Source organism: Puma concolor, chromosome D3 (assembly GCF_028749965.1).
Source record: "Puma concolor isolate L17-30 chromosome D3, mPumCon1.1.hap2, whole genome shotgun sequence".
Classification (NCBI taxonomy): domain Eukaryota; kingdom Metazoa; phylum Chordata; class Mammalia; order Carnivora; family Felidae; genus Puma; species Puma concolor.
This window is the reverse complement of record NC_141678.1, coordinates 76,781,616-76,808,808: the sequence shown is the minus strand read 5'-3', so window position 1 is coordinate 76,808,808 and position 27,193 is coordinate 76,781,616. Positions and strand designations below refer to the sequence as shown.

At 46.3% G+C, this 27,193-nt stretch overlaps 1 protein-coding gene across 2 annotated transcripts in view; it reads left to right on the top strand.

The window, feature by feature from the left end:
• ATP8B1 (ATPase phospholipid transporting 8B1) overlaps positions 1–27,193 on the top strand; it is a 127,892-nt gene that overhangs the window by 74,804 nt on the left and 25,895 nt on the right. For both annotated transcript variants that reach the window (XM_086683090.1, XM_086683091.1), the window contains exons 3-15: positions 4,852–4,949; positions 7,034–7,147; positions 9,452–9,550; positions 9,665–9,726; positions 12,999–13,071; positions 13,180–13,250; positions 14,995–15,077; positions 15,196–15,354; positions 15,716–15,804; positions 17,754–17,944; positions 20,269–20,477; positions 23,046–23,089; positions 24,037–24,193. In XM_086683090.1, the coding sequence (XP_086539216.1) occupies positions 4,852–4,949; positions 7,034–7,147; positions 9,452–9,550; positions 9,665–9,726; positions 12,999–13,071; positions 13,180–13,250; positions 14,995–15,077; positions 15,196–15,354; positions 15,716–15,804; positions 17,754–17,944; positions 20,269–20,477; positions 23,046–23,089; positions 24,037–24,193 (1,449 nt within the window). The remainder of the gene's footprint in view (positions 1–4,851; positions 4,950–7,033; positions 7,148–9,451; positions 9,551–9,664; positions 9,727–12,998; positions 13,072–13,179; positions 13,251–14,994; positions 15,078–15,195; positions 15,355–15,715; positions 15,805–17,753; positions 17,945–20,268; positions 20,478–23,045; positions 23,090–24,036; positions 24,194–27,193) is intronic.

The following is a 27,193-nucleotide window of genomic DNA, read 5'->3' as shown; positions in this document are numbered from 1 at the left end:
TTTGCTACCCTTCCTAAAGGTATGTGCTTTAGCAGAGCATTTCTCAAACCATATTAGTAGGTGTTCAGTAATTTTAACAAAATGTGCCTGTGGTCACATTGATTTTGAAAAGACTGAATTAAATAAAATTTTAAAAATGCCTTCTTAGAGCCTTTAGTATATTACTGGGTCCATTGAATGTCCAAAGGGGAAAAAAAAATAAAGGATGCAGTATTTTATGCTGTCTTTTGCAAATGTATTTGACCACAGACACAGCTTTTGCTTTTTTTATGGCCTCTGCTTGAAATATTCCTCAAGCAATTAGCATAAAACTCAGGGGAGGATTAAGAGGAGGCATCAATTTATTTGCCCTCTGATTTGTCTGAATTACGCCAGACAAGAAACCTTGTTGGAAATGGGGTTATTGACTATTTGACTACAATCAGATTTCTAAAATTAACTAGAAAACTCCTGCGGTTAAGCTCAGTATGTTGCAGATGAAGATAACGTGGTTACTTTCTCTGGTCTCCCTAAGATGTTATCAAAAGCATAAAATTAAGAGACCGAGGTCATTTCCAGTAAACCCTTCACGGGTCCTGCTTGAGGCCAAATGCTACTTTGCGTCAGAGGCGTACATATCAAAATGGCTGGGGATGAGGTGTAGTGCTGGGACAGAGAGAGGAGCCACTAGCTGGGGGGTTTAATGATGAGGGAGCAAGAGCCAGGAGGGGGACCAAAGAATCCAGCTCATTACAAGGGCGGCTTATTCTTTCCTGTTGAGTTTTTCTGAGATCGATTTTCATCCCTTCCCTTTGGCCTTTTCTTGATTCTTGAGGAATCCTGTCAACGTTTTTTTCTCAGCCTTCCTGAATCTTAGAACAGCGGCTCAGTGAAGTTCTGGAACACTGGTGCCTGGAGGTGTGTCTTAAGTCATCAGCAAGCCAAAGTAAACCACTAAAAGCACATGCATTTTCAAATTTCCGTGACATAGAATAGATTCAGGATTATCCCATAAAATATCCATTTTACCTACTTTTATTTAGGTGTCCTATTTGAGTGGAAAAGAAATGCTCAGATTGCATACGTTATATTCCGATTGCATAGTAGATAATGCACATTGCAGTAGAGCTTATGAGTTGTCTTCCGGTTCCAGTTTAATCTTCCCATTTCATAAAATTGCACTTTGGCTACAGAGATGCTGGGAGCTTCTGCGTTTGCAATGACACGATCATTATGATTGCCCGATGAAGGGCAGCCAAAATGATGCAAGAGGAGTTTTCAGTAATGGTATTGTGGTGTTTAAAGAAGTAACAAGGTTAATTATTTGCATTCTTCAGCAGTCCACGCTTGTCCCTTTTGCAAAATTATCGGTACTTCCTATGAGGGAGAAGTCTAGAAAGTGAATCATTTGAAAAAACGTAACACATTATTTTTAAAAGTCTATCTTTATTGTGATAATCATATAAGATGGATACTTTTAGAATTCTTTACTTGAAAATGTCTTTTAATATCTTCCCGTCTCCAAAACTAGTTGAGTCCCGTTAGTTGTTAATTTCCCTCCCTTACCAGTTTGCAGGGGAGGAGGGGTTCATGAAAACTGGGCTCACCCACACATGTGTATCCTACTGTCGGGGGGCGGGGTTGGTCTAGCGTGCACGTTCAAACACAAGTCGCTAGAGAACCTAATGCCAAGGAGGTGCTTCCTCGATTTTTCTTCGCGATTGATAGCATCCGGTCTTGAGCCTTCATAGCAGTGGATGCTTATGCCTCTGCCTTCCCGTTAGGAAACCAAGCACAACCTGGTATTTGACTTCCACCTTTCCTGGTGGAAAGGTCAACCCTATGCTCATAAGCAACCATCTGACGTCAGCTCGTGGGCAGAGTTCTCAGGGTGGTCTGGAGCATAGGTCACCAGAGAAGGCCCAGTCAGGACAGCAAAGCAGACAGAGTAGCCGGACTACTTGGCCCCATGCCTGACACACGCTAAGCACTGAACATGTGTTAGCCACCGACCTACGCATGGTGGGACTGAAGAAGTCAGGAGCAGATGGGCGAAGACAAGCCAGGTGGGTGGAAATATTCTTCCTCTGCGGAGGTAGCCTGACTGCCAGGTTCATCATCTCTATGATAGAAAGATCCCTTGAGCTGAAATTTCCATGAGGTGCTGGGCTCCATCGATAGGTGATCCATTGAGATAAAAAGGACTTGAGCCAGAGATAAACTAGACCTCACCTTGTGAGCTGTGCCTTTCCTATTCATTCGGAAGGTCTGCAAGCATATCCTCCGGGGGGACTTTCAGCGTGTCATGGGAGGCCCTGGCCTGTCCCCAGAGAGCTGCCCAGTGTGGTGGTGTCAGGCCCAGAGACTACCTGCGAACCTGCTGCCCAAGCAGCTAAACGAACAGTAGTGGGACCCTTATTTCAGCTCTGCACAGTGGAGGCTCCATAAGTGGACAGGCTGGAAGCCAAGGAGTCTCCCAGCCCAGTGCTAACGCTCGGAAGGAAAGAAGGGAGGACCAAACCCAGTAGGAGGAGCTCCTATCACCACAGGGTAGGTGACAATGCTGTAAGATAGGGGTGACAGGTCAACTCAGAAACCCACCTCCAATGAGTCTTCAGCTAGCTGCGGAGCCACTAGAGAGGACAGAAAGAAAGAAGTCTGGATCAGCCCAGGAAGCAGCAGCTGCAACCACAAAGGACCCCAGGATATTTCACAAACCAGGGAGGAGCCCATCTCCTGCTGATTCTGGAAGAGAGCCACGGGGTTGGCTCTCCATTGAGCAACGTCAAAGCCAGCTCTAGCACAAAACAGTGGTCCCACCGTGAGACAGAGAGGTGTTGGTTCCGAGGCTGTGGAGGGAGGAACATGGAGACCGCCATGGAGACAACAGAGGGTAGCCAGGGGCTGGGTTTGGGGAGCAGGGGGGCCCGTAAACTTGGAGTCTCATTAAAAAGGAGACAGAGGAGCAAGCTACTGTGGGGGCCCAGGCTCGGAGAAGAGTTGCTGGAGACCGTGCCAGCTTTCCTTTCTGCAGGTTAGATAAACAGAGAGACCATCTCAGGATGGAACAGATCTTCTGTTGGAATCTCTATGTCCCCCAGGCAGCGGCAATTTCACAGTGGGCTGATGATGTGATGTCACCATGGTGTAGCTTGAGTCCCCTGTCTCCGGTCAGAAGACCCCAACCTCATGTTCATGCTCTTTAGAGCCAGTGCGAGGATGCTGCCTTGCTTCACGCCTTCCCGACTGGTTCCCCAATGCTGTAGCTGAAGTCCTAACGTCACCACCTGCCTCTCCTCTCCTTCCTTCTCTCCCCGCCGCCACCATCCCCCCACCAAGGGGTCCTCAACATAGACTGGACTCCTGTCCTCTCAAGGGACAGTCAAGAGAAGGAGGAGGGGTGCAGGAAGTTTATGGGCAAGTAAAAGAGGAAAGTCATCACCCAGACTTCCCACTCCTAAGTAGATACCTGGGGAGAAAAAAATCTTATGAGTTCCAGAGAATGTTTATTATTATAGCAAAATGATTCGTAACAATAGCAAGACGCTAGAAACACCCAAACTATTCGCCAACAGAAGAATTGATCAATTTTGGCATATGCATGATGCTAGAAAACAGCGGCAATGAATAGTATATTTTATACTACACCACATTAGTGTAGATGAAAGTTACATAGTATTGCGAGTGGAAAAGCAATTCACAGAAGAATACAAGTGATACAGCTCAAAACCGGCCTGAGCAACTTATTTTGGGGGATACATACCTGATAAACCTATATGGAAAAATAAGAGGGCAAAGATAAGCGCATCTGATAAGCACAGATGTTAGGAATGTCGTTGGCTGTAGGGGGGGAAGTAGGAAGGACGTGATCTCAGAGTTGGGAATTGCCCTGTTGAACCAGTAGACAACATCTGCCAGGAAGAGTGGAGAAAACTACCCCCAAGAAGAATCAGGTCAGAAAGAGTGTGGGGAGGGGTGAGGGGTGGATTGGGAGAAGTGTTTTATGAGACACCTGTTGGGTGAGGAATGTTCCCCCCGGCAGTAGAGATGCTATGGACTTTCTCAGATGCCTTGGAATTTAGACATGCCGATTGAATGGACCAAGTCTGCTCAGTACTGTGTCTGTGACATGAAGCACATGAGGTAAAGCAGCACGTGCTGATCTGTGCGCAAGACTCAAAAGTGTTGGATTAGTTGGGTGATGTCCTTTTTCTTTGATTTTTTTCATTCCCTCGATACTCGGTTACCGATCTTATAAACCAAGTGCATGAGTCTGGAAAAAATAATTTGACTTAATTTAGCTGTGACCTTCCAGGGGCTCTGGGATTTTGTTCGGGCCATGTTTAAATGAGGATTACTCTTTTAGAACTCCAATGTTCCATGAACATTCTATGAATCACAACATGTCCGTTCATTGGCTAGGGCTGCCGTCACAGTTGCACAAGCTGGGTAGCTTCAACCGCAGAACCTTACTGTCTCACAGAATCGGAGACTATAAATCTGAGGTCAAGGTGTGGGTACAGTTGGTTCCTACTGAGGCTGTGAGGGAAGGGTCTGTTCCAGGCTTTTGTCCTTGGCTTGTAGGTGGCCATGTTTTCCCACCAGCTCCCAACTGTGCATATCTGTGTGCAAATTTGCTTTTTTTTTTTTTTTTTTTAAGAAGGCCATCGCCTTATTGGGTTGGGGTCAACTCTAATAACCTCACTTTAACGCGATCACATCTGCAATCACCCTATTTCCAAATAGTCATACTCTGAGGCCTGGAGGGGGAGTTTGGACTTTACCAGATGAACCTGGGAAGCTCACGGTTCAGCCCACAAGAATACGCTAATTTTATGCTTGATGGACTACTTTTCTCTTTCTTTTTAAAAGATTGTACATGGCAAGTCAAGGCAAATGATCGAAGCTTCCATGAACAGCCTCAATTTATGAACACAAAGTTCTTTTGTATTAAGGAGAGCAAATATGCGGTAAGTGGATATTAACTTTCTAAATTTAAAAAAAGTGTTTTTTAATGTTATTATTTATTTTGGGGAGTGGGGGGTGGGAGGGAGAGCGAGATCGAGAGCAAGCAGGGGAGGGGCAGAGAGAGGGAGATACAGAATCTGAAGCAGGCTCCAAGCTCCGAGCTGTCAGCACAGAGTGACGTGAGGCTTGAACCCAGGAGCCATGAGATCGTGACCTGAGCCGAAGTCTGACGCTTAACTGACTGAGCCACCCAGGCGCCCCATGGATTTTAACTTTCTAGCTCATCTTCGCTAAGAGCCAGTTTTTTCCAATAGCCATTATGCTTAGCAACTTCATGGGACACCTGCCTTCCAGATAATCCCCGGCCTGTTGTATTGATTATCATTGTCCATCGTATAGAATATCATTTTTATTCATCACTTTGAATTTAATAAAGGTGAGTAGGGGTGGCTTGACACAAGCCAGAACAAAATTATGCAGATTGAAAAGTTCCCTGTGTGTGTGCAGAGCTCTCTTAATGTTTTATAGAAGAATATACAACAGTGTCACAGAAACGTTATGTTTGAAAGTAATAAGAATTTGAAAGGAATCTTAAGAACCTATTTCCCCCTTTTCTGCCTGTGATAGATTTAGAGACCAAAGATCTTTTCACCCCAGAAGTCCTTATTACCTTTAAAATACGATCGGGGCACCTGGGTGGCTCAGTCGGCCGAGTGTTTGACTTTGGTTCAGGTCACGATCTCACGGCTCGTGAGTCTGAGCCCCGCGTTGGGCTTGGTGCTGACCGTGCAGTGCCTGCTTTGTATCCTCTTGTCGCCTTCTCTCTGCCCCTCCCCTGCTTGCTCTCTCTCTCACTCTTGAAAATAAACATTAAAGCAATTATTAAAAAAATAATCCAATATGATCAAGGGTCCCCCGTCAGGTGCGTGCTTACGCGTCGTAACGTGTCTTTTAGTCGCTAGGACAGCTGCAGCAGAGCCACAGACGAGCTGGTTTAAGACAACAGAAATGTATTCTCTTACAGTTTAGGGGCCATGAGTCCAAAATCAAGGTGTCAGTCCGGTTGGTTCCTTCCGGAGGGTCTGAGGCAGCGTCTGTTCCAGGCTTCTGTCCCGGCTTCTGGAGGTTGCCGACAATCCTTGGCCTTCCTTGGCTTGTGGACGCATCCCTCCACTCCCCGGCTCTGTCTCCACACAGCCTTGTCCCCGTGTGTCCCTATGTCTGTGTCCACTTGTCCTCTCCTTCTTCTTCTTCTAAGGGCAGCAGACATTGGATGAGGGCCCACCTTCATCCAGCATGACGTCACTGTGACTTGATTACAGCTGCAAAGACCCCCTTCCCAAATAAGATGACAGTCACGGCTATTGGAGTTAGGACGTGAGCATATGTTTTAAAAGGGGCACACAATTCAACACACAACAGTGTCTTTTATTTTACACAGTAGACTTCATCCCCCTTCAGTAAAAGAGTGTTCCTTTTCCAGCGTCGTCGCTCGGGCTGACGTCTCCCTTTGCCTTGTTTTCTTTTTTTTTTTATTGTTGTTTTTAATGTTTGCTTATTTTTGAGACAGAGAGAGAGAGAGAGAGAGAGACAGAGCATGAGCGGGGTAGGGGCAGAGAGAGAGAGGAAGACACAGAATCCAAAGCAGGCTCCAGGCTCTGAGCCGTCAGCATAGAACCTGACGGGGGGCTCGAGCTCACGAACCATGAGATCATGACCTGAGCTGAAGTCGGACGCTTCACCGACGGAGCCACCCCGGTGCCCCTGCCCTATTTTCTAAGAGGCTCTGAGGAGTCCAGGAATCTTCCAGCCGTGTCCGTTTGCTCAGTCAGATTTGCCACAGAGACCCTTGAAGTGAAATGTCTGCTGCTTGTTGTTGTCTCTGACCTAAGCCTCCAAGGAGTCATTCTGAGGGCTGATTAGAATTAAAAGTGTAAAGGAAATCTCGGTGTCTTCCTGGCCCATGTCCCTGTGTCCCTGTGGGCCATCAGGCTTTAGTGATTTTCACAGGGGTGTATACATCAGGAAAAAAGCGCGGCCCCATGTAGAATGACCCTTTCATTTTTTTTTTTCTTTTTCCCAACAGAGTAACGCAATTAAAACGTACAAGTATAATGCCTTTACCTTTCTACCAATGAATTTGTTTGAGCAGTTTAAGAGAGCAGCCAATTTCTATTTCCTGGTCCTTCTTATCTTACAGGTAATGCCCTTTGATATCTTAAATCTGTTTTGAGTTATGATGACTCAGTAGCATTTAAGTTGTGGACACATGTAATCTTAAAAGTTGTTGTATTAACATCAGGCTTTTTGCACACAAGGAAATAGTGCCTCATACAGAACGAGCTCGACAATGTTAAATAAACAGGGGAAGGAAGCAAATGGAAAGAGTTTAATTCTATATTTAAAAAAAAAATCAGTCGCGTACTAATGTGAATGTTAAAACTGGTTTCCCTGAAGTGAATACAATTAAAACCTTCACATTGTACAATTATTTGTACCCTAAAATTCTATTTATTGTGTGCCTGCCCTTTGTTGTTCATGCAGGTGCTTAATTTCGTCAAGAATATTATTTATTTGTACCAATGTTTGGGTCATAATTCTCAATAGATTATTTTTGTGAGTTGGTTTTTGTGTTGACAAAAGGCCTATTCCTTTCCTGAGGCTGTTTGTTTTTTTTTTTTTCTTGATTGTGGCAAAGGATCCACTTATCTAGAGAGTGTTAATTTTACCTATCTAGAAATCGTTATAATCGAGGGAACTCTACACCCTCTAGTTACCAGACTATCAACCTTTAGCACTTGACAACAAGCCTTGGATTTGGAAAACCGTCTCATCTGCTGGGATTTACCGAAGAGGGTTTCATGCAAATGGGAACGTGTGTGTGTCCGGGTGGGGATGGGGGAGGCAGGGAGCGGCGAGGAAGCAGGAGGGAGAACTGGATCCCCAACAGATTTAGTAGGATATGAGATCTACTGGCTTGGCAGTATAGAATGTTCCTGTTACCAAGAGGGACCTTTGAAACCGGCCCACGTGGAGACAAACACTAAAATTTGAAGGCACTGCTATGTCATAAGTGGGCCAGTCTTCCCTCCTTTCCTTCTAGCAAGGAAAAGGGGGAGTTACATTGATAATACTGTGGCAAATGATCGTTCTCTCTTTCGACCAACCCCCAATCATCTTCTCTTAAGTTCTAGCAATTTAAGTTAAAGTGATGGTAATAGCTTTAGACAGCCCTTTGCTGGTTACTTCACCTAATTCTTGTACTCTGTGATGTAAATGCTATCATAACCTCCATTTTCAGAGAAACTGAGGCCCGTGAGGCACCGGAGCTTGTTCAAAGTCCCAAAGCCCTAAGCGAGAGAGTGGGGCAGGACTTGGATCCAGGAACTTCACCGCAAAGCCTGTCATTTTATTTTTTTTATTTATTATTATTTTTTTTTTAATTTTTTTTTCAACGTTTATTTATTTTTGGGACAGAGAGAGACAGAGCATGAACGGGGGAGGGGCAGAGAGAGAGGGAGACACAGAATCGGAAACAGGCTCCAGGCTCCGAGCCGTCAGCCCAGAGCCCGACGCGGGGCTCGAACTCCCGGACCGCGAGATCGTGACCTGAGCCGAAGTCGGACGCCCAACCGACTGAGCCACCCAGGCGCCCCCAGCCTGTCGTTTTAATGACTACGTCATGTGACCTGATGATCCGTAGGATGGTTACAAGAGACCTTTACTAAACTCGCTTCCCAGTCTTTTGTTCCAACTTGAAGGCCGTCTTAATGGAGGCAAGGCCTCCTCCGAGGCCCAGCGCGATCACTGGCTTTCAGAGGCAGCTACTACCTGTTGCCGTCTTTGCCTCCATCATGAGACCCTCAGAGACCCCTGGCTAAGCAACCAGCAGTGGACAGCCTGCGACATGCATTCCCCATAAAAGCTGAAGGACTACTTGTCCCAGCTCCCCACACGCACGGCCCTCCCTCCCGTTCGTTACGATTTTCACAAAGAGTTTGGAGCAGTTCTCTTTTAGCCCCCCTGGTGTCCAGTTAAGGTCGCAATGAGACAATTTCAGGAGCCACTGTTCTCTGGGGCCTGTTCCAGGAGGCCATAAGCTAGAGAGGGCGGCAAGAAGGCGGTCGGCTGGAGGCTTCGGTGACTTTCCTACCTGCCCTACAGGACGTAGGCTTGGAGGTTAGAATCAGCAGTTACCTGGGGCGCCTGGGTGGCGCAGTCGGTTAAGCGTCCGACTTCAGCCAGGTCACGATCTCGCGGTCCGTGAGTTCGAGCCCCGCGTCGGGCTCTGGGCTGATGGCTCAGAGCCTGGAGCCTGTTTCCGATTCTGTGTCTCCCTCTCTCTCTGCCCCTCCCCCGTTCATGCTCTGTCTCTCTCTGTCCCAAAAATAAATAAACGTTGAAAAAAAAAAAAATAAAAAAAAAAAAAAAAAAAAAGAATCAGCAGTTGCCTGTAGATGCCGTGCCTTCGTGGGCACACACGTCTACCTGGTATTTCTTTCAGGCAATTCCTCAAATCACGACCCTGGCATGGTACACCACCCTGGTGCCCTTGCTCCTGGTGCTGGGCATCACGGCCATCAAAGACCTGGTGGACGACGTGGTAAGGATTTCTGGGGCAACTTTCTCCTCCCTGCTGTGAGCTTGTCTTAGTTTGGCGTTAATATCTCATGTGTGGAGAATATTCAAATAACCTTTCCCCTCCTCTCTTCTAAAGGCTCGCCATAAAATGGATAATGAAATCAATAATAGGACGTGTGAAGTCATTAAGGATGGCAGGTACTGTGTCTTCCTTAACTTAGTTACAAGAACAGAACGGATAAGTATGTCTAGAAACATACTCAGAGAGGGGCGCCTGCGTGGCTCAGTCGGTTGAACGGCCGACTTCGGCTCAGGTCACGATCTCGCGGTCCGTGAGTTCGAGCCCCGCATCGGGCCCCTGTGCTGACAGCTCAGAGCCCGGAGCCTGCTTCAGATTCTGTGTCTCCCTCTCTCTGACCCTCCCCCGTTCATGCTCTGTCTCTCTCTGTCTCAAAAATAAATAAATGTTAAAAAAAAAAAAAGAATTAAAAAAAAAAAGAAAAAAAAAGAAACATACTCAGAGATAACCATTCCAAACTTGGAAGTCTTTTGGCACAGCAGCCTTTTCGTTGTAAGAGTCTCTCTTAACTTACTAAGACTTGGTACCCTCCTTGTGACCCAGAGGCTACAGCCAAACTGGGTTGTGGGCACTCGTCCTTTGAGCCCCGTGGCATCAGCACTCGTGTGTTTTCATGGCTCCTTCAGCCTGGAGCTCCCGTCTCTGCTGTTCCCAACTTAGGTGTTCGGGACTTTGCTCGAATGTCTTGACCCCCCTTTCCTGGTTCTCCCTTCACTGTGCAATCAAGACCTTGTCGCTGTCATCTTTCTTATCAGAATTATTTGTGTGTGGGCGGCGGGGGGGGGGGGGGGTGCCTGGGTGGCGCAGTCAGTGAAGTGTCTGACTTCAGCTCCGGTCACGATCTCACAGTCTGTGAGTTCGAGCCCCGTGTCGGGCTCTGTGCTGACAGCTCGGAGCCTGGAGCCTGCTTTGGATTCTATGTCTCCCCCCCCCTCTGTTCCTCCCCTGCTTGTGCTCTATTTCTCTGCTTCTCAAAAGTAAATAAATGTTAAAAAAAAAAAATTAAAAAAAAAAAAAAAAGAAAAGAGAATTATCCGTGTAGGTGTCTTCCCTTCTGTCCTGAACTATAAGTTCCTCAAGGGGACTGTCTTGATGGTAACTGGTTGTATTTTGTCCATCAGAGTCTCCAACGCACAGAAAGGGCTCAATAAATGTTAAATAAATATTGTCCACTGTGACCAGTAATGAGTTGTTTTCTGAGCAAGCACCTGGAGGCAGAACCACAAAGTCAAGTGCTAAAAATAGCGACTAGGAAAATGTCGAGTCGCTATGATGTCCACCTGAAACTGTAGGCTATTGTATGCCAATTATACTTCCCTAAAAAGAAAAAAAAATAGTGATGAAGGCCCAGTTCAAAGACTTTTTTTGTGTCAACACTGAGAAAAATAAGGTGATTTGCAGGCACTGTTCCACTGTGTCTAATTTGGAGATAGACTGCGTCAGCCTATACATCTGTTGGGATGGCTTTTTTCCCCTCCCAAATAAATGGATTCGGTTCTGAAGGGTACCTTTCAAATCACTTAGAATTGCTCTGATGAAGAGCAGTAGGTTCTTAGCCAGCCCGCACAACTGTGGCCATGGCTCACAGCCTGGCTGACTCCACTGGTAAAGAGTAGCTCTGAGTGGCCTTGAATTTGGGGGTCAGAGTGCATATCTGATAGGGCCATGGCTCCAGCTCCCCCTAGAGGAGGGTCAAGCCTGTGTGGGGACTTGGGCATTGTGGGGCAGGGCAGCGGGACCTCCCCAGGGGAAACCAGATGTCACAGTGGAAAGGCTCAACACAGTTGCCACTCACACCCCCAAAGAGCTGTGGCAGGAAGGTTCTTAACTTGCTCGTTTATAATTTGACACCCATTTGCAAATTCTAATTTACAGTTTTAGAGATGCTGAAATGTAAACTATGACTTAATTTATTGAAAGATAAGCCAAATTCCTTTTTTTTAAATCCTGAGATGGAGAAGTGTGTGTTCGATTCTAATAAAATTGGTCACGCTGGGGTATAAGCGTATATTTAAAGTGTATTTTAAATGAAAAGACACTGTCTCAAAAATAAATAAAAACATTTTAAAAAAATTTTTTAAAGTTGGGGGGGGGGGACACCTGAGTGGCTCAGTCGGTTAAGCGTCCGACTTCAGCTCATGTCATGATGTCACAGTCCGTGAGTTCGAGCCCCGTGTCGGGCTCAGTGCTGACAGCTCAGAGCCTGGAGCCTGCTTCCGATTCTGTGTCTCCCTCTCTCTCTGCCCCTCCCCTGTTCATGCTCTGTCTCTGTCTCAAAAATAAATAAAAACATTAAAAAAAATTTTTTTAATAAATGAAAAAACAAAACTGTAGTTTCAATCTCCAGGTCTCTCTTATCCATGAATTAATGGGAGGACAAACATGGTAATTGGAGTTCTGCCTCCGAAAATACTAAGTTTATTAGTTGTGATAGATTCATAATCTCTGTTATGGGTATCTTTTCTATGTGTGAAAAGTTTTCACACAGACCACTGTATTTTATTTATTTTTTTTTTTTAATTTTTTTTTTTTTTTCAACGTTTATTTATTTTTGGGACAGAGAGAGACAGAGCATGAACGGGGGAGGGGCAGAGAGAGAGGGAGACACAGAATCGGAAACAGGCTCCAGGCTCTGAGCCATCAGCCCAGAGCCCGACGCGGGGCTCGAACTCACGGACCGCGAGATCGTGACCTGGCTGAAGTCGGACGCTTAACCGACTGCGCCACCCAGGCGCCCCCACAGACCACTGTATTTTAAAACTTTTTAAAATGTTGATTTGTTAGACATTTAAATGGCTCTTTCCTGTGAAACTTAAGACAGAAAAATAGTCATCTGTTTAATTTTATTTTGCATTTTATCAGTGTCCTTATTAGGCTTATGAGAAAAGCAATGCGTGCTCATTGAAAAGGCAACTTAATAGGGAGGAGGCATGCTCGAAAGTTCCCTGAGGATTCCAGGTGGCCCGTGCAGGAGCCAGAATGTGTTCCTGTCCTGGGACCACCTGGGCCCCGCGTCCTGAGCAGGTGGTTGACAACCCAGAGGCAAGAGAACAGGAGACTGGAAGCCCAGGACGTGAGCAAAAAGAGAGGAGGAGCCCAGTAGCTCCTTGCCACACGTTTGAGTAGCCCCATCGAGCCTTCCTGCCATGACGCCACACGGAAAGAACACATCAAAGTCATTACCATCATCACCGCTCCCTTCAGAGGATACTGTGATTCACGTGACCACTTCATGGGGTTTCATCATGAAATTTGGCGAAGTTTCAGGAAACCTTTTTTCTGGGCTCTTCACGTTTCCCCAGAAATCATTGGCTCCCAGAGAGAATAATTCCAAATCCTTTGCCAGTAACTTTTGAAAGGCCGGTAAACTCTCATTCCTTTTGACATTTAGGTTCAAGATTGCCAAGTGGAAAGAGATTCAAGTTGGAGACGTCATTCGGCTGAAAAAGAATGATTTTATCCCCGTAAGTGAAGAAGCCCCGCGTCCCTCATCTATTATCCTCCCGTCTTCCGCGGGCGCTCGGTTTGGCCCTGGGGATGTCAGTATCGTTGATGTGTCTTGTTTTGCACAGGCCGACACACTGCTCCTGTCCAGCTCCGAGCCCAACAGCCTCTGCTACGTTGAAACAGCTGAACTGGATGGGTAAGCGGGTCTTGGCTGGGCCCGTTTTCAGGCCGACCGTTAAAGGCGCATTCGTTGCATCGAAAATTGCATCAGAAGGGAAGCCCCGAGATCTAGCCTTGCCTCTACCCCTTGCTGGCTGTCCCGCGGTGTCCCTAGCAGACCAACCTCTCTTTTTTCAGTTCCGTCTGTAAAGTGGGGCTCTCACGCCTGCCCTTCCCCCCACTTGTAGGGAGGGTTGAAAGGGATGGACACGTGAGCCCTTTGCGTACAGCTGAGCAGTGTCCACACACGTGTGAAGGACGATCACAGTAATGAATTTCCGAGAAAACAGATTTTTTAAAGTGCTTGTCAATGGACGACTCTGAGTTTTCCCTTTGTTGGCTTTGGTTAGTATAGGAGCCCTTACGGGAATCGCGTTCTGTTTTTGACCAGTTTTGAATACATTCATTGAGTGCCTGCTAAGTTGCATTAGCTTCATGTGTTAGCTCACTTAATCTTCTCAGCGACACGATGAGATTATTACCTTGACATTGCCCTTGAGGAAAGTGAGACACAAGGAGGTGAAGTAGCCAGCCCGAGGTCACTTAGTAAGTGGCAGGGCTGGGACGGTGCTCGCCTGTGCTGGCTGCCCAGGTTAGTGTCTGCATCACCCCCTCTGATACGAACAGCCCTCCTCACACCCTCGATGCGCGTAACTTGTTTGTGGAGCGCTGAGATCATCTCGGTGCAACCAGGTCTGTCTTTGGTCTATAAATTAGTCAGGTGATCAATCATACCTATAAAACAGCTATTATCCCCATGAGTGAGAGACTCGGAAGCTTTCCGAAGGTAGCAAATCCTACGTGCCCTGTCAGAACAAACAGAATGGGGAGGTCGAGGGCCACAGTCAACTTCTGAATATATGGAAACCCCCGAGTCTATCTTCGTGGAGGCTGCAGAAGGATGTCTGTCATGTGCAGACAGCATCGCCGCCCCAATGCCCAGCCTGACTCTCTGTGTCCCTGAGCACACACCTTCCCTGCTCTGTGGGTGGGCATACCAAGTATTGGAGGGTAAGGTTCCCACCTCCTTTCCTAATTTTCTAGATAGAAGTATCTTTCAAAAATAGGGGATCCAGTTGTTCACTCTGGAAAATAATAGATTGATAGAGTCCAAGCACTTTCCGTAACAAATACGTCTTGTAGAATCATCTTAATGTGAAGAAGCTAAAATTTTTTTAAGTGTATTTATTTTGAGAGAGAGAGAGAGAGCAAGAGAGAGGGTGCACCAGCACATGAATGGTGGAGGAGCAAGAGAGAGAGAGAGAGAGGGAGAGAGAATCCCAATGCGCTGAGCCTGATGTGGGGCTCAATCTCACAACCTTGAGATCATGACCTGAGCTGAAATCAAGAGTCAGAGGCTTAACCCACTGAGCCACTCAGGCGCCCCTAGAAGCTAAGTTTTTAAATAGCAGTGTGGTAGTTAAGTCTAGACTGGCAGTAAGAGGTTAGTAAGAAGGAGGACAGGAAGCTTGTAAATGCCTCCGTCCCATTCATAGTGCTCCACAAAAACAAACAGCAAAGGGGACCAGCATCTTCCAAGTCAGGAGTTTTTCTGTAGTTCAGGAAATAACCTCACTAAATTCCAAGTTCCAAGGCAAACTGAGAGTTCGAAAATAGGAAAAGCTAATGTATACCTAACGTTACTTTGCACAATTTTTCTTATGTGCCTTTTTGAGATCCTGAGTTTGTTCATTCAATTCCTTTTCTCCCTCTCCCTTTAGAGAAACAAATCTCAAGTTCAAAATGGCGCTGGAAATCACACACCAGTGTCTCCAGAGAGAAAATTCACTGGCAGCATTTGATGGTTTGTGCAGACATGCCTTACTTTGTTTTCAATTTTAGTTGCTCAACTCAGTCCCAATTAATTAAAACCAGAAAATCTTTCATGTGTGAATACTTATGTGAATCATATTTTTCTGAAGGTTTCGTTGAATGTGAAGAACCTAATAACCGACTGGATAAGTTTACAGGAACACTATTTTGGAGAAACACAAGTTTTCCTTTGGATGCTGATAAAATTTTATTACGTGGCTGTGTAATTAGGAACACCGACTTCTGCCATGGATTGGTCATTTTTGCGGGTAATTTCAGAGTTTCTTGGGAAATTGATGTGATACGTGCTTTTAAGATTTTTTTTAATGTTTATTTTATTTTTGAGAGTGAGAAACAGAGCACAAGCAGGGGAGGGGCAGAGAGAGAGGGAGACACAGACTGCGAAGCAGGCTGCAGGCTCTGAGCCGTCAGCACAGAGCCCGATGTGGGGCTTGAACTCACAAACCATGAGTTCATGACCTGAGCTGAAGTCGGACACTTAACCAGGCGCCCCTGATATGTGCTTTTAAGCTTTACAGGAGGGGATTGCTCTTCTGTTCATTCTCCATCGAAATGAAAGGAAGCATTGATTTTCCCAACTATTGATTGTATTGAATTTTCCATTTTTAGGTGCTGACACGAAAATAATGAAAAATAGTGGGAAAACCAGATTCAAAAGAACTAAAATTGATTACTTGATGAACTACATGGTTTATACGGTATTTATTTTCCGTTTCAGTAGATAAGAGGCTAGACTACTATCTTTTACTCTAATTTTGTTGTATGTTTTTCTTATGTAGAGAAATCTTAACCTCTGCAGGCCAGGTAGAAAAATGCGTGAGGCATTCCAAGAGAGAGAACTCTCTTACTTTTCCTCAGAAACGCCATATTCTAATCGGAGAATCCTTTTGGGAACCGAGGTTCCACTTGTAGGGTCCCCTGAATGGTTGAGTATTTTGTCAACTGGAGTGACCAGTTGGAAAACCAGGGAGCCTGAGATAAGTTAGTGGGGCCGGGCTCCTGTCAACATAAGGTTGATTTTACTGCTATTAGTTTCCCACAGGGGTAGTTCTCTTAAAAGCAAACTTTCCTCCCCAGCATGTAGTGTACAAGTCTAAATATAAGGCAAGGCTAAATATAAAGTGTGTTGAGGGCCCCCAAGACCACCCCCAGGTTTGGTGATTCACTGGAAGGACTCACAGAATACAACATCTAGTTGCCCTCATAGCTATGACTTATTGTGACTTATTTACAAAGCAAGATCAGCAAAGGCAAAAGGCTCATGAGGCAAAGTCTGGAGGAAGCCAGGTGCAAGCTTCCAAGAGTCTTCTCCCAGTAGGGTCACATGGCAAGACACCCTCCATTTCCCTAGCAACAACTTGTGACAGCCCATGTGAAATGTTGTCTCTACCAGGGAAGCTCATTGGAGACTCAGTGCCTGGGGTTTTATTGGGATCTGGTCACACAGGCCCCATCTGCCAGGGATGTACCAAAATTCCAGATGCCCTGAAGGAATGTAGGGGATCAGCATAAACCATATTGTTTTACACAAACAGGCACCATGAGCCGTTCTTATCAGGGAATAAGAAATAAGGAGAGGAAGGGGGAGGAAGAGAGGAAACCGTTCCAAAATCTAAGTTCCTAGATGCCGGCCAAAGGCCAACCTTGCAAGCAGGACAGCGTCTCAGGCCCAGCCCCAAGATGTTGGGCAGTGCTTCAATTTCCCAATGAGAATTAATTTTTTTCCCAAGTATTTAGCTTAATTTGAATGCATAAGTTTTTAGAGACGTCAAATACTTACCGTACTTTAATTACATATACACATTTAAAGTCGTATAAAAGTAATAACATTGAAGAAACAGTTCTTTTTTTCTCCCATCTCCCATTTCGTGAAAACTTTTCATGTGCATCTTCCGTGTCATTGTCCCGGTTATGGCCAGAGTACTCACGACGAGTTCCTCTCTCATCCTGAGCCCTGTGGTTTTGAGATATAGCACTTTTGGAATCTGTGGCCAGAAATTTCAATCTGTCCTTGGAAATCATCTTCCTACCACAATTATCCGAATACCACTGGGATGGTCGACTTTTGCATTCATCCCAGAAGTATATACTCGTCATTTCCATAACAGAATACTCACTGTACCGCTTCAGAAATGGTCTAAACCTTAAGTGGTAATGAAGTCTTCAGGAATAATTACCTGAATCAGGGTGAAATTCCCTTGTGTTCTCCTTTAAAAAGTTATTTCCATCAACTATTTTCCATAAATGTCCCAGTTCAGCGTTATCTGAAATTATTTCATCCTAAGGTACCTTCCCCCAACAGTATGGTATTATTCAAAGTAAAAGTAATTGATAGGATGCACTGTAATGTGAGAATGTTTAAGGATTTGAATACAAGACACCAACCTTCTCTTTCGAACAATAGTTTTGGGAAGAAAACTGCACCTATATGTATTACGTAGGATAAATCAACCAACCGTAGAACTCAAATAGGCTTTCAAAGCCTTCGTAGGCACTGTTTTTCCTTTAAGTGTGTTGTGTTTACAGACTACTAAGTTATCATAAATGTGCTGGAGTACTGAGTGAGGTTAATTAGCATCTATGAGATTCTGGGGGTTGGGGGTTGGCGATCCATCTTCCAAACACTTCAGTGTGTTATGTCTTCCAGATCTTTGTTGTTCTCATTCTGCTTTCTGCTGGTCTGGCCATCGGCCATGCTTACTGGGAAGCTCAAGTTGGCAATTATTCTTGGTACCTCTATGATGGAGAAGACTTTACACCCTCCTACCGCGGATTCCTAAATTTCTGGGGCTACATCATTGTTCTAAACACCATGGTGCCCATCTCTCTCTATGTCAGGTAAGGCTGTCCTCTCTTCGGCCTTTTGCTTTAAGGAAGAATGCAGTATATTTTCCCAACTTTGCCCCTTCATCTCTATCAATAACTGTTTCAAAGGTCATACAGAACAAGTAAGAAAATAGCTTCATTTCAGAATTGGGGGTAATATAGGGAGAGGAAATTAACTTTGGAGTGTCTGTTCTGTGCCAGGCACAGCACTTTGTATCTTGACCACTTTAGAGATAAAGAGAACCGGGGTTCAGAAGTCACTCACTTGGTAAGATTGCTTCTCAGTGGACTCAAAGCCCAGGCTTCAGGAAGGACCTTGGGAGAAAGCTGGAGATTTAGACTGACATGGGAAAACTTAGTTGTTTTTCTTTTTAGGAGCCTTCCTAATCTCTTCTCTGTGTCTTCCTTATTACCACCTGGTACATCCATTGCCTGTAAAATGCTTGCTGGGAATGCCTCTCTCCCTGCCCTCATTCAGCCTCTCAAAATGTTCTGTTTCTTATCTTAATCTGAAGCGTAATAAAGGAGTCAGGGTCATATCTGTGACAAACAGTGATCACCTTGCTGAGTGAGATTTCTTCTTCTTTTTTTTTTTTTTACTTTTTTCTTTCTTTACTGTCAAAGTTCGCTGTCATTCATCAATTGGATTTTAGACCATTGGAAGAGGAGTTGTGCCTTGGAATATCCCCAGCAGCCAGAGTCTACCTTGACCTCCAATTAAGTAACAGCCCAGAGACATACAGGATCACATACACTTCTGTAATTAGGAGCACTTAGTTTATTTTAATTTTATTACATGTGCATTTGTTTTATTTTTAATCTTATTACATGTCGTTAACATTGCTCGTTCACTAGTAAGTAGAGCCCTGGGGAGCCATGTGTTTGCAGTCGCTTTAAAAAAGGAGAAACAACCACAGAAACCTGAGATAAGATTTACCTTTGTGGAGGGAGCTACCAAACAGATTATTTTGTCTAAAACCATGAATGTACGTTATAAACCGTGTATGTTGTTTTTGGTTTTAGAAAGTCATGTCATGTAACTAACATGGTTTCCTTCTTTCTCTTAGAAATAAAGGTCCTTCTACAGCACAAGGTGGATCAGGTCATTCTGCTTTGTTTTCTACCCTTTGTTTCCATTTCATTCAGGATAAACTCATTATGGAGGCCACACTGTGACCCACAAGGCCCAGCATGGTCTTGTGCTGTTCATCCCCTCGCTCCTACAACCTCTTATACGTCCACCTCCTCCTTGGTCTCCCCCAACTTTAGCCTCCCTGATAGTCCTCACGGGTGCCAGTACCTGCCACAGAGCCTTTGCACCTGCTCTGGTCTCTGTCTGGAACGTTCTTCCCTCTTATCTACATAGTTGCTCTTTCATTTGCTTCAGGTCTCTGCTCCAACACCACTCCGTCTTAAATATCACGCTATCCCTTATTCTGTTCTCACCCTGCTTTGATTTTCTGTGGGGGATTTTCACCACATGATAGATGTACAGGTTTGTGGATTTGTCCTCATTAGAAGGTAACCTCCTTGAAGGCAGAGGTTTTGTTGGGTCTGTTTCCCTGGGGAGCCCCCCGCCCCCCCCCCCCCACTGTACCTAGAATGCTGTCTGTACATAGTAGGCACTCAGGAAATATTAACAGGGGGAGGGAGGGAGTTCTTTTTCCACCTCTTTAACTTATTATAAAGACATCTTTTGCCCAGTTAACAATTGCTGGATATGTAAACAGCTTCCTTATAACTGAGATACATTTAATCCCTTAGAGTTTTCAAATTGTGATGATTCCTTTAGACTGTCTTATTTGGGACAGTCTATAACCTTATAAGACTTTAGGGGGAGAAAACACTATGTTTTTTCAAAGTGTGGAATCACAACGTAGGGGTCATTTGCCAAAAGCACACCGATTCTGTAACCTAGTGGAACCTCATCGACAACCGGGGGCAGAGGTAAACATGGGAATGACGGGGGCAGGGGTGAACACGGCCATTCCAGGTGTCCCGAGTGTGATGGGAATGAGAGAAAAGAGAGTAGAGATTGCCACATCATCACCATGTCCCTGGTCCCACAGGGCTGTGTTCTGAGCGTGGGGTGCTGTGGCCAGATGTTGTCAGGAATGAGTGGGAAATCGCACCAAACGAGGTGCGTTGACCCTGAAGCTGGAGAAGGAGGTGTCTGGTCGGGAGAACCCAGAGGCTTGGCCCACGGGCCACCACGTGGCTTGTCTCTTGGCAGATGAGCAGCTCGCCGTGGTGCGCACAAGTCGAGACAAAGCTCGCCGCCTGCCTCTCGTGTCGGAGAGCACCGTCCACGCTAATGTGTTGTCTTGCCTTCCTAGCGTGGAGGTGATCCGTCTGGGACAGAGTTACTTCATAAACTGGGACCTGCAGATGTACTATCCTGAGAAGGACACGCCCGCCAAGGCGAGAACCACCACGCTGAATGAGCAGCTTGGGCAGATCCATTACATCTTCTCTGATAAGACAGGGACGCTCACGCAAAACATCATGACTTTCAAGAAGTGCTGCATCAACGGGCAAATATATGGTGAGTGGAAGCCATCGCTCCATCCCTGAGCATGCGTGACCAGCACCTGCCGTCCCAGAATTGCTGGTGCCGTCCGGGCGCACGGCCCCGGTGGCCACTTGGGGCCGAGTCCTGAAGTGGCTTCGCTGGCGGCACTGGGAACGCACGCGTGGGAGAGATCAGAGGTCAGAAACAGGCACACACTCCTCAAGAAATCAGACACAAAATTACCATGTGATCTGGCTTCGGAGGGGATCCCGAAAGCACCAAAAGCAGGGACCGGAAGAGATCTTCGCACAACTACGGTCATACGAGCATTATTCACAGTAGCTAAAGTGTGGAAGCAACCCAAATGTGAGTCAGTGGATGAGCGGATAAACAAAATGTGGTCCCACATACAACGGAACCTGGTGTAGCCTTAAAAAGGAAAACATTCTGGGGCGCCTGCTTGGCTCAGTCAGTTGAGCGTCCAACTTCGGCTCAGGTCAAGATGTCACGGCTCACGGGTTTGAGTGCCATCAGCACAGAGCCCGCTTCGGATGCTCTGTCCCTCTCACCCTCTGACCACCCCCGCCCCCCCCACTCATGCTCTGTCTCTCACTCTCTAAAAAATAAACCTTTTTTAAAAATTATTAGGGGCGCCTGGGTGGCGCAGTCGGTTAAGCGTCCGACTTCAGCCAGGTCACGATCTCGCGGTCTGTGAGTTCGAGCCCCGCGTCAGGCTCTGGGCTGATGGCTCAGAGCCTGGAGCCTGTTTCCGATTCTGTGTCTCCCTCTCTCTCTGCCCCTCCCCTGTTCATGCTCTGTCTCTCTCTGTCCCAAAAATAAAATAAAAACGTTGAAAAAAAAATTTTTTTTTAAATTATTAATACAGTGTTTTACATTCTTTTGCCACAGTACTTAAAAAAAATTTTTTTTTAATGTTTATTTTTGAGAGAGCATGAGCAGGGTAGGAGCAGAAAGAGAAGGAGACACAGAATCCGAAGCAGGCTCCAGGCTCTGAGCTGTCAGCACAGAGCCCGACACGGGGCTCGAACTCACGGACCACAAGATCACGATCGAAGCCAAAGTCGGATGCTTAACTGACTGAGTCACCCGGGCGCCCCTAAAAAATAGACATTTGAAAACAAATTTTTTTTAAGAAAGGAAAACATTCTGACACACGCTGTAGTGTGGATAAACCTTGAGGACCCGGTGCTCAGTGAAATGAGCCAGACACACAAGGGTGCAGTTAGTATGATTCCACTTATATGAGGCCTGAGAACAGTCAAATTTATAGAGACAGGAAGTAGAATGGGTGGTTGCCAGGGGCCGGGGGCAAGAGAGGATGCAAAGTTATTGTTTAATGAGTACAAAGCTGCGACTTTACCAGATGAAACAGCTATGGAGTGGACGGTGGCGATGTTATGCAACAGCGTGATTGTATCTAGTGTCACTGAACTACAGACTTCAAAATGGCTAAGGTCTGGGGCGCCTGGGTGGCTCAGTCGATTGAGCGACCGACTTCGGCTCAGGTCATGATCTCGCGGTTCGTGAGTTCGAGCCCCGCGTCGGGCTCTGTGCTGACCGCTCGGAGCCTGGAGCCCGCTTCGGATTCTGTGTCTCCCTCTCTCTCTGCCCCTTCCCCGCTCATGCTCTGTCTCTCTCTGTCTCAGAAATAAATAAACACTAAAACAAAAATGGCTAAGGTCAGGGTGCCTGGGTGGCTTAGCTGGTTAAGCATCCAACTCTTGACCTCAGCTCAGGTCATGATCTCACAGTTCGTGAGATCAAGCCCCGCGTCAGGCTCTTTGCTGGCAGCATGAGGCTGCGTGGGCTTCTCTCTTTCCCTCTCTCTTTCTGCCCCTCCCCTGCTTGCAGACTCTCTCTCTCTCTCTCTCTCTCAAAATAAACTTAAAAAAAATGGTTAGGGTGATAAATTTTATGTTATATCTATGCCACCCGATTATTTTGAAAAAGGTGATTTCCATTCTAATATTCTGAAACATGCTGTATTTTAACAAAAATATTCAGGCTAATACTGTATTCAATTCGAATGCTCTAACTTTTAAATAAAGACTTAATACAATTTTTTAATAGCTACAGGAACACTGTGCTTTCTCCTTGTAGAAAACTATACTATGAATATGTTTTCACAGAAGGGGCATCTCAGATGTGGGAGCCCATGAAGAAGATGGGACACTGGGGAATTAAGGAAGTGGTTCTCACGTACATGGTGACAGTCCCTTTCTAGCTGGGGGATAGATAAAGCACTTCAGAGGACAGGGGTCTGGCCCCAGAGGAGGATGCGGTATGGAACAAGAGAAGCACCAGTGTTTCAACCTCTAGACCAGGGGTCTGCAAACTCCTTCTGTAGAGAGCCCAATAGGAAATATTCTAGCCATTGCAAGCCAAAGGTGGTTCGTATCAGACTTTCTTCTTTGTTATGTTCTGTTTGGTTTTTACAACTCTTGAAAAATGTGAAAATCATTCTAAACTTGAAAGCTGTCCCCAACAGGCCGGGACCCTTAGAACCAAAGCAAGGGGGAGGAGGAGGGACCTCTGCACGCAGGGGAAGACTCCATTTACCTTGTCCTGTTTGTTTCTCAGGAGACCATCGGGACGCTTCTCAAAACAATCACAGCAAGACAGAGGTGAGTCCTTTAACTGAAGGGAGGGTTTGGGGGTGTATTAGTTGCCTATGGCTGCTGTAATGAACTACCACAAAAAGGGTGGCTTAGAACAACAGAAATTCTACAGCTATTCTAGAAACAGAACAGAAATTCTACAACAGCTCTGGAGACTAGAAGTCTGAAATGAAGGTATCAGCAGGGCCATGCTCACTCTGAGGTTCTAGGGAAGAATCTGCCCTGGCCTCTTCCTAGCTTCTGGTGCTTGCCTGCAACCCTTGGTGTTCCTTGGCTTACAGACCCAACACTTAGATGTCTGCTTCCATTGTCACATGGCGCTCTCCCTGGGTATCTGTGTGTCTGTGTCCAGATCTCCCTCCTCTTATAAAGACACCAGACATTGGACTAGTGCCCACCATCCTCCAATGTGACCTCATCTTAACTTGATGATATCTCCAAAGACCTTATTTCCAAATAAGGTCATAGTCACAGCCACCGGGAGTTGGGATTTCAACATATCTTTGGGGGCTGGAGGGAACACAATTCAACCCACAACAGGATGTCTTTTTGTTTTAAGACAAGGGTGAGCCTCTTGACACATTAAAAAGTACGTTATAGGGGCGCCTGGGTGGCGCAGTCGGTTAAGCGTCCGACTTCAGCTCAGGTCACGATCTCGCGGTCCGTGAGTTCGAGCCCCGCGTCGGGCTCTGGGCTGATGGCTCAGAGCCTGGAGCCTGTTTCCGATTCTGTGTCTCCCTCTCTCTCTGCCCCTCCCCCGTTCATGCTCTGTCTCTCTCTGTCTCAAAAATAAATAAACGTTAAAAAAAAATTTTTTTTTTTAAAAAGTGCATTATAATCCTAAGAAAATTTTTCCATAAAGACTTGGCTTCCAAGAGAAGCTTCTATCATTTGCTAAGCCCACGCTGTTATTTTTAAAATCACATTTGCTCGTCCTCCCCCACCTGTTTCAGCAAGTGGATTTCAGCTGGAACACGTTTGCTGACGGGAAGCTTGCGTTTTACGACCACTATCTTATCGAGCAAATCCAGTCGGGGAAAGAGTCGGAAGTTCGGCAGTTTTTCTTCTTGCTTGCAGTCTGCCACACGGTCATGGTGGACAGAATTGATGGTGAGTGTTTCCTGGCATCTCAGACACGGGGGCCCAGGTTTTTAGTTTCCAGGTAACTCGTGCCCGGCGCCCAAATGCACGTTGGGTAGTATGCATGACACGTCTGGGTGAGCATCCACCCTGATGGTCTACGAGGCAGCAAAGCGTGAGACAAGCCCCCAGTCTATGAAAATGCACATCTTCTTCACAGGGATAGCTCCCAATGCGTTTATCACTTTGCAAGTGCAATCTTATCGTTAAAAGAAACGATTGACTCTTGCATTATGCGAGAAGAATCACAATCTTCCCGCCCTGTTATTACTTGACATTTATTGAGCGTGAAGAGTCAAGTCTTATCTGGATCGTGGCTGGACTTCGAACTTGAACAATCTTTACTGCAAAATAATTTCAGAGAGAATTTATTTTCTAGATTCAGATATGTTTGGGGTTTGAAATAATACCCGCCAGAGCCTCGGCTTCCTTAAGGTGCCTTTTTCATCGGAAGGAGCATAATTAACGTGTATTTGCATGGGAACCAGCAAAGCTGACGTGTAGATTCTTTTTTAAAAAATGCTTATTTATATATTTTGAGAGACACAGAGAGTGAGCAAGGGAGGGGCAGAGAGAGAGGGAGAGGGAGGATCCCAAGCAGGCTCCGTGCTAGCAGCAGGGAGCCTGATGTGGGGCTTGATCTCACGAATCGTGAGATCATGACCTGAGCTGAAATCGAGAGTTGGACGCTTAACCGACTGAGCCACCCAGGTGCCCCTCCTTTGCAGAGTTCTTAAACGCAGCTCGTGCCAGCTTTGTTATAGCAAATTTGTCCGATGTCAGTGAAAGCCATTTTTTCACATATGGACATTACACTAAGTTACACACCTGTGCGTTATAGAAAGAGGAAATGGAACCCTTTTGGCATTTCTGCAGGGAAGCGCAGGCTGCCTGCCCATCCTGCACTTGAGTGAGTGCAGCACAGGAAGGTGCCTTTCTGTTTTCTGACCCTGAGCTTTTGTGTGTGGCAAGTGCGAAATCTCCAGAGGGGGAATACGCAGAAAAACTGAATGTGTAAAACCTCTATGTGCTATCTTTCAGCAAGTTTCAAAGAAATCCATTTTAAGCATGGGCATAATGGTCCAATAAAGCAAGATGACAGCGGAATTCAAATTGGGGCAGATACATGGAAGGTTATTAGCAGCCAAAGTGGAGGAAGACAGACATGCCAGGTCATGAATAACTCATGTAGAGGTCAAAGTCTGTTTTCTAGACAACCACGTTTTACTCATACGATAAGAATCAAGCATGATCTTTCTGAGCAACTTGGTTATTTTAGGTCTTGACTCATTAGTGAAATTATTCATCCTTTTGTGTATGTGTGTGGGGGGGTGGCATTTTGAGAGCTAACCAGCCAACTTAGGCAAATATAATTCTATGGTCTCTATTTTCTCTTCTTTTCACTGGGATATTATGGGAAGAGCCCTATTCGGCTGGAGATGGGCCAGCCCAGCTTTGGTTCCTACCGGAGCACCCAGTGTAGACCAGGATCTTCGGTCCAAGCATCAACTTCCTCAGTGTTGCGAGCAGAAGGTTGGAATTCAAGGTTCCTTTCAACCTCACATTGTGCTGGTCTCTGTCCCACTGTCTGCTGAGGCAGAGAATTGTACCTCCTGAGGAAACTTCTCTCACACAGCATGTGATGGGCCATTGCTCTAGCCACTATGAATGGAGAACGGCTTGATCTCTAGTGGGAGGAGGTTAAAAGAGAAATTGGTTTTGATACATGAAGTACCTTGAAAGGGTCTCTTGGAAAGACCTTGGGAACCCCTCCTCCAGGTATGATAGGTAAGGACATTCAGACCCCAGAAGGTACAAGGACCTGTGTGACTCAGACGGCAGGTCAGAATCCCTTCCGGTGGGATCCCCTTGCAATCCCTGGGGTGGGGTGCCTTGCTCCTGTGTTTTCTCTCTCTTTGTAAGACTAACGGAGACTGGTCAGTCTTTTATTACGCATAACATCGACAGGAGAAGGGAGGAAATCCTTTCATATCTGTTGCCATACACATCTGCCTAGTGGAGCAGACAGTGTGTGTGGCCCGAGTGCTGAGTCCCCGTGGAGGCCCATGGGGGCAAGGTGTGGAGAGGAGGCATCGGGTTTCTGTTGAATTTCCACAACTGTAATGAATTTCCACAACTCAGTAGCTGAAGACACCCATTCTTTAGCTCATTGTTCCCTAGGTCGGAAGCCTGGGCATGCATGACAGGGTTCTCTGCGCAAGATCTCCCCAAAATCAAGGTCGGTCACGTTCTCATCTGGAGCTCGGGGTCCTCCTCCGAGCTCACGTGGGAGCGCAGGATTCAGTTCTCCGCAGCTGAAGGACCGAGGCCTCCCTTCTTCCCGGCCACGTGGCCCCCTCTATCTTCAAAGCCAGCAAGAGAGAATCCCTCTTCCGTGGAACCCCTTATATGCTTTGAAACTCTCTCCCTAGGAAAAGCCCTGTGTCTTTAAGGACTCACCTAATTAGGTGGGGAACACTCAGATAATCACCCTGTCTTGAGGTCAACTGATTTGGGCCTTCATTACATCTGCAAGATCCCTTCCAAGCAGTACCTAGACTAGCATTTTGAATAACTGGAAGGAGGTGCTGTTATACTGGGGGTGGGGGGGGGAGGGAAGGGTCCTTGGGGCCCTCTTTGATTCCTACCTCCTGCAGAGGCTGTGTGAGAGCAGGGTGTGGAAGGCTTGGGGACCTCTTCTTCACCTGCAGGTCATTAAGTCAGGATGTGCTGTGATTAGAGGTGGCGTTGAGGAGGCGGGAGCCTGGAGACACGGAAGACTGGGTTGGAAACTGAGGGTCTGGATTATGGTGGGGTCTTTGGGAAGGATGAGGAAGCCATAGATGGGGGGGGGTGGGGAGGGCATTCAGCGCGTGACTTGAAGGGGGTGAGATTGTTGAGGGGAAGGAGTGGTCTGAGAGGTAACTTGTTTCAGGGCAGGTGACCAGGGGGTGGGCTCGTATCTGCCAC